Source organism: Solanum lycopersicum, chromosome 8 (assembly GCF_036512215.1).
Source record: "Solanum lycopersicum chromosome 8, SLM_r2.1".
Lineage (NCBI taxonomy): Eukaryota > Viridiplantae > Streptophyta > Magnoliopsida > Solanales > Solanaceae > Solanum > Solanum lycopersicum.
Genome location: NC_090807.1, coordinates 26,284,197 through 26,291,827, shown reverse-complemented (window position 1 = coordinate 26,291,827; position 7,631 = coordinate 26,284,197). Strand labels below are relative to the sequence as shown.

Genomic DNA, 7,631 nt, shown 5'->3' with positions numbered 1-7,631 from the left:
AATTTGGCCGGTAAGTTTGGAATTCGCCGAGGTGATTGTCATTGCTTCCGTTTTCCCAAGTTTTGTTTTCTTCTTTTATTTTTTAGACTAAAATTATTAAACCCTACTAAATTACTTTTAAAACATGGGCCAAATAGTATAGAATATTAAATAAATTATTAAAATTGTATTCACTAATTAAATAACCATAGTAAAATTAGTAATTCAAAATTCCCATTAAAATTTTACGGAAAGGGACCTTCATTAAAGAGACATAACTAGTTTTCAGAATGGCCTAGCGGGTCATTACATTATCCACCACTAAAAATCATGTTCGTCCTCGAACATAAAGTTAAATAAAGTACCTGAAGCTTCAAAAAGTTGAGTATATCTGGCACGCATGTCAGACTCAGTCTCCCAAGTTGCCTCTCCCACTGATCGGTGCTTCCATTGCACCTTTACTGAAGCAATCTCCTTGGTCCTAAGCTTTCGAACCTGCCTATCCATAATAGCTATAGGCTCCTCCTCAAATGTCAAGTCTGGACCCAACTCCACGGAGTCAAGTGAAAGCACATGAGATTCATCCGGAATATACTTCCGAAGCATAGAGACATGGAAAACAGGATGAACTACCGACTAACTAGGTGGCAAGGCAAACTTATAGGCCACCTCTCCCACTCGGCTCAAAATCTCAAAAGGTCCAATGAACCTAGGGCTAAGCTTGCCCTTCTTTCCAAACCTCATCACACCCTTCATGGGTGATACTCGGAGCCAAACATGATCACCCTCCATAAATACTAAAGCTCTAACTCTCTGGTTTGCATAACTATTCTGTCGACATTGGGCTGTCAACAATCTATATAGAATCATACGGACTTGTTCCATAGCATCTCTAAGCAAGTTTGTATCCAAAGAGTCCATCTCCGCCGAATCAAACCAACCAATCGGAGATCTACACCGTCTACCATACAATGCCTTAAATGGGGCCATTTGGATACTAGAGTGATAACTGTTATTAAAGGCGAACTACGCTAAGGGTAAATGTCGATCCCATCTTGCACCAAAATCGATCACACATACTAGAAGCATATCTTCCAATACCTGAATAGTCCCCTCAGATTGACCATCTGTCTGAGGGTGAAATGTTGTACTCATATCTAACTGAGTACCCAGACCATGTTGTAATGCCTTCTAAAAATGAGAAGTAAATAGTGAACCTCGATATGATATGATAGAAATTGGAAATCCATGTAGTCGCACAAACTAACTGAAATATAGCTCGGCTAACTTTTCTGTCGTATACTTCACCCGAACTGGAATGAAGTGGGAAGACTTGGTCAGCCTATCAACAACAACCCAAATAGAATCATAACCACCCACTGTGGTAGGCAAACCCACAACAAAGTCCATAGTAATCCGCTCCCACTTCCAAGTAGGAATAGGCATCCTCTGAGATACACCCCCGGGCCGCTGGTGCTCACACTTGACCTGCTGGCAAGTCAAACACCTCGAAACAAAGTCTGTATTATCTCTCTTCATTCCACACCACCAGTAATGCTGACTCAGATCATGATACGTCTTCGCCGCTCCCGAATGGATGGAATACCGAGAATAATGGGCCTCCTCAAGAATCAATCTAATCAAATCGCCTGTCTTAGGCACACAAATCCTGCCTCTGATCCGTAAGATACCATTAGAATCAAGGACAACCTCCTTAGCTTCCCCACTCAATACTTTGTCTCGAATGAGATATAATTTTACATCATCAAACTGGTGTGCACGAATCTGCTCGATTAAAGAAGATTGAGCCTCAATAAAAGCAATCATCCCATCACTCTCCTCTGAGATCTGCAATCGAACAAGACTGTTAGTTAACAATTGAACATCTCTAGCCTATGGTCTCTCCTCAACACTAAGAGATACAAGACTCCCCATGCTATGAGTATTCCTATTCAGAGCATCGGCCACAACATTGGCCTTCCCGGATGATACAGAATGGTCACATCATAGTCCTTCAGCAACTCAAGCCATCTCCATTGCCTCAAGTTCAAATCCCTCTGGCTAAAGATATACTGAAGACTTCGATGATCAGTGAAGATCTCACGATGCACCCCATACAAATAATGACGCAATAACTTAAGTACAAATACCACAGCCGCCAACTCCAAATCATGAGTAGGGTAGTTCTTCTCATGGGATTTCAACTGCCTAGAAGCATAAGCAATCACTTTCCCCTTCTGCATCAACACACAACCCAAACCAACTCCTGAAGCATCACAATAAACAGTAAAGTTTACACCCTCCTCAAGTAGAGTCAACACAGGAGCAGAAGTCAACAAGGTCTTGAGTTTTTGAAAGCTCTGCTCACACTCATCAGACAACTAAAAACGCACATCCTATAGAGTCAATCTAGTTAATGGAGCTGCAATAGTAGAGAAACTCTGAACAAATCGTTGATAATAGCTTGCCAATCCCACAAAACTCCGAATCTCAGTAGGTGAAGTAGGTCGCGTCCAGCCTCTAACTGCCTCAATTTTGGCCGGATCCACTCTAATACCCTCCTTGGACACCACGTACCCCAAGAATGTCACAGAAGTAAGCCAGAACTCACACTTTGAGAACTTGGCATACAATTTCTCTTCTCTCAACCTCTGAAGTACAATCCTCAAGTGTCAGACATGGTCCTCCACAGTCTTGGAGTAAACCAAGATGTCATCGATAAAAACAATCACAAAAGTATCAAGGTTTGGTCGAAACAACCCATTCATAAACTCCATGAATGCTGCTGGGGCATTAGTCAATCCGAATGACATCACTAGAAACTCATAATACCCATACCGGGTCCGAAAAGCTATCTTAGGGATATTTGATGCCCTAATCTTCAACTGATGATACCCATACCTCAAATCAATCTTAGAGAACAATGATGCTCCCTATAATTGATCAAATAAGTCATCAATACGCGGAAGAGGATACTTATTCTTCAGTGTTACTTTGTTCAACTGTCTGTAATCAATACACATCCTCATAGTTCCATCCTTTTTCTTCACAAACAATACAGGGGCACCCCAAGGTGACACACTAGGGCGAATAAAACCCTTACTCAATAAATCCTGCAACTGATCCTTCAATTCTTTCAACACTGCTGGAGCCATACGATATGGAGGGATAGAATTAGGCTTAGTGTCCGGCTCCAAATCAATAGCAAAATCGATATCTCTATCGGGAGGATTACCTGGAAGATCAGAAGGAAATACATCGGGAAACTCCTGAACCACGGGAACAGAGTCCATGGGAGGTGGTTCAACACTAGTATCCCGAATAAAACCTATGTAAGACAAACACCCCCTCTCTACCAGTCTTTGAGCACGAATAAAAGAGATGACTTTGCTAGGATAAGAAGCACTAACACTCTTCCACTCAACCCTCGGAACACCAGACATTGCTAAAGTCACAGTCTTAGCATTACAATCAAGGACAACATGATAAGGAGAAAGCCAATCCCTACCCAAGATAACATCAAAGTCCACCATCCCCACAATGATTAAGTCTACCCAAGTGTCATACCCAGCCAAAGAAACAAGACAGGATCGATACACTCGATCCACCACTAAGGGCTTACCCACGGGTGTAGAAACACGAATAGGTACAGTCATGCTATCACATATCATATCAAATTTAGCAGCAAAATACGTAGACACATAAGAGAATGTAGAACCTGGATCAAACAACACAGACGCAGGTCGATGGTATACTGGGATGATACCTGTAATAACAGCATCAGAGGTCTTGGGCCTCAGGTCTCCCCGGGAAAGCATAGCAGTGGCCTCATCGTCCACCTCCAGCCTGGGTGGTACATCTACCCCCACTCTGCTGAGCTGCAACACCACTACTAGAAATTCTATCACCTCTACCTACTGAACTCTGCCACGACCTCTACCCTGTGGTGCTGGTGGTCTACTATGGAATGAAGAATTAGGTCGACGCCCACCATGACCTCTTTGAGAAGTACACTGCCGCATTAGATGATCGGGATCTCCACAAGTAAAATAAAATCTCTGACCTGGGAACTGCTTTGTGGACCCTGAAAACCCACTATAATTGTCTTGCCCTGTAGGTCACTGTTGTGAACCGTACGAGCCCTGACCCAGGACATAAGAACCCTTAGATGTCTGGCCTCCCTCAAATGTCGGCATAGATGCATAAATAGGTCCCTGCTGCTGAAAAGAACCACTCACTCTCTGTGATCCCCTACCTCCAGGTGAGGCACCATGAAACTGGCCTGATATACGGGCCCTTTTAGGGTCCCCAAACTCCTCTCTCTCCGTCAATTCCACCTCTTTGGTGGTGCTCACAATGGACTGGAAAGAAGCCCCCTCCCTAGATGCCCGAAACACAGCTGACCTGATAGAGAAAGTCAACCCCCTCACAAATCTGCGGATCCTCTCTGTCTCATTTAGAATAATGGCCAACGCATGGCTAGACAACTAGCAAAAACGCGCCTCATACTCTGTAACCGATACACTATCCTGTCTCAGACTCTCAAACCTCAAGTGACTCTCCTCTCTTACGCTCATGGGATAAAACGATCTTGGAATGCACTAGCAAACTGCTCCCAAGTCACTGGAGGATATCTAACTAGCAAAACCCCAAATAAGTCCTCCACCAGTCTCTCGCTGGTCCACGAAGCTGGAGTGTAGCATATCGAACCCCATGTGACTCAGTTAATCCAACCACCTCTAGTAACTCTCGGCAGGTAGTTAGAAACTCGTGAGCGTCCTCGCTCTTCCCACCCTGAAACTGAGGTGGGTGCCTCTTTCAAAATCTCTCATACCTACGCTGCTCATCCTTTGTCAGAACAACCATTGATGCAACTTGACCCCCAACTGCTGGTGCAACATCATTCTAAAACGCGGGATCTACTGGTAGTTGACCCACCGCATCCTGAACAACTGGAGTTTGTTGCTGCTCTTAGGTCTGAGCCCCGTCTCTAGTACGAGAGTAATGTGGTGTGGTAGTCGCACCACCACCCTGAGAAAAGCTTTCTAGCACACTTAACACCCTTAATAGTGTATCCTGAAGCAAGGGTGTGACTACATGATCTAGAGGAACCTGGTTCTCTCTGCTATCAATCTGAGGTTCTGTAGAGACCTCTCTAGCACGACCTCTCACTGGTGCTGCTCCACATCCATGACCTCTGGCTACTGTCATACTACTAGCACGACCTCTAGCTCAAGATCTACCCCTACCTTTAGCTGGGGCCTCAACACTGCCTCGGGAAGTGCCTCCCCTCTACCACCAGTAACATTAGTTCTAGTCCTCGTCATCAGTTAAAAGAGTATACAACAACTCATTACTAAAGAAGGTGACTATGCACGATGAGAAAGAATGAACAAAAGGAAGTTTCCTAGTAATCTTTATAGCCTCTCAGAGATAAGTACAGACGTCTCTGTACTGATCTTTGAGACTCTACGTAGACTCGTCTTGTATACACGTGAGACTTATGAACCTGGGACTCTGATACCATTTTGTCACGACCCAAAAATGGGTGTGATGACACTCGTCTTATCCCACTAAGACAAGTCAGCCTAAAACCCCAAAATCTAACAAAGTGCGGAAGTAAATGACAATCCAACAACAATTTCTATTATGAAACCAAGTCATATTAATTCAATCCCCAAAACCTGGTTGTCACGTGCACAAGCCTCTAATGTAAACAATAGAATTGAAAAAAAAATAGAAGTCTAAAATGAAGTTGTCTTTCAAGTAAAAACAAAGTCATAAACTGGAGTAGGAAAGTTCGCTGAGATGACAAGCAGCTACCTCACAACCCTCCACAAGATGCCTCGGAAATGAAAAGAATGACAGGTATCATGAAGATCCGGGCTCGTAACCTACAAAAATTTGTAGAAGCAAGGGGTGAGTACCAAACCACGCGGTACCCAACAAGCAAACCTCTAAACACAAATTAAGTGGACAAAATACGGGCACTCCTTACACCCTATCTAAACCTCCACGCTACAGTCTAACAGTTTACAATTTAACAAACACACAACTCAATAACCACACTCTATCAGTTTACACATTCTCAATAACAACTCAATATTAAACAGTCACAAGCTTCACAGAGAAACACTCACAAGATCAGCAAAACACGTGTTCAAGTTCATCAATAATAAAATGTGCAATGCCATGAGATGAAATGTCAAGTATAGTGATGCATGTCTTCCCTAACGATACACACACAGTCCGGGACCCATGTGGGACATATCTGTCCATACATCTGTAGCGCCGCACGACACGACCCTCGATAATAGTAACCATCGCGGCGCGCAATACATCCCTCGAAATATAATATCCATCGCGGCACGCGATAAGACCCTCGAAATGGTACATCCTCTTATCACATAACTCTTATCACAACCATGTTTCAAATGCAGTTTGAATTACATACTAAAATAAAAATGAGGAGATAGTCATTTTGATATTAAAGCACAATTTGCAACAAGGAATACAACACAAACAAATAAGAAACAAGTCTCCAGATCATTCTCAATATCACACAAGGAAATACACGAATTTTGTACGCTTAACAAGAGTTTAGAAATCCACTTGCCTAAGTCAATCGAATAATTACTCTTGGGCTTGAGCCTTCCCTTTCTGTTGAGCTTCCGAACCAATAGAATCTATTCAAGTATACATTCACAATAAGGTTTCAAAACTAACAACACTCACACTTTTATCTGTTTAACCTAGACCTAAAAATTCATCCCAAATTTATAATCAAGTTTATAATTCTTGATGTCAATTGTCAATTAACATGTCAACCCTTTAAATTTTCTACAAATCTCAAGTCCAGGACTAAGTTTCAATTTCTCTGAATATCATAAATCTAATGATATTCAGACAATACTATTTGGCTAGATATTTAACTAGATATATGAATACAACAAAACTTACTTAATACTATCTTAGTGATAAGGACGATCCAACAATTTTTAAACCACGAAAAATAATATTAAACCCATTAAAATCGGCATAATATCACATAAAACATAATTGATGTTATCCCTCGTAGTGATTGTTTAATCATGGTCAATCATTTGATATTATTATCATATTATTTTTGATGCATCAGTTAGATGCTCTTAGGTTTTATTTAATTTTAATATTATTATTAATAATATTTTCAACTCAACCTTAAATTTTCGTACACATATTGACCGTATAACTCAATGAATTAACAATTTTATTACTTCATATCTCATTCCTAATTCCTAATTATTAATACTAAAAAGGTCAATCATTGTTCAATCATCATGCCATTAATAGCCATTAACAATTTTCCACTAAAAAAAATGTTAGCATAGGTTATTCAAATTCAATTTCTTTTCTTTTTCTTTAAAAGCCAATTTTTTTTATAATAATAATAGTAGACTATTCATTCATATATACAATACCAGATTATGTTTGGATTACCTTGGAATTTGGCCGGTAAGTTTGGAATTCGCCGAGGTGATTGTCGTTGCTTCCGTTTTCCCAAGTTTTGTTTTCTTCTTATATTTTTTTAGTCTAAAATTATTAAACCCTACTAAATTACTTTTAAAACATGGGTCAAATAGTATAGAATATTAAATAAATTATTAAAATTG

General features: G+C 41.0%; 1 protein-coding gene across 1 annotated transcript; it reads right to left on the bottom strand.

The window, feature by feature from the left end:
* Window positions 1-615: 615 nt before the first annotated feature.
* On the bottom strand, window positions 616-5,190 carry LOC138337874 (uncharacterized). Its single transcript, XM_069288311.1, has 11 exons — window positions 5,092-5,190; window positions 4,218-4,466; window positions 3,746-3,857; window positions 3,060-3,424; window positions 2,685-2,912; window positions 2,448-2,630; window positions 2,208-2,360; window positions 1,438-1,827; window positions 1,268-1,321; window positions 1,081-1,170; window positions 616-954 (listed from the first exon to the last, which is right to left on the bottom strand). The coding sequence occupies exons 1-11, from the start codon at window positions 5,188-5,190 to the stop codon at window positions 616-618; spliced, it is 2,262 nt and encodes a 753-aa protein (XP_069144412.1).
* Between the last annotated feature and the right edge of the window lie 2,441 nt (window positions 5,191-7,631).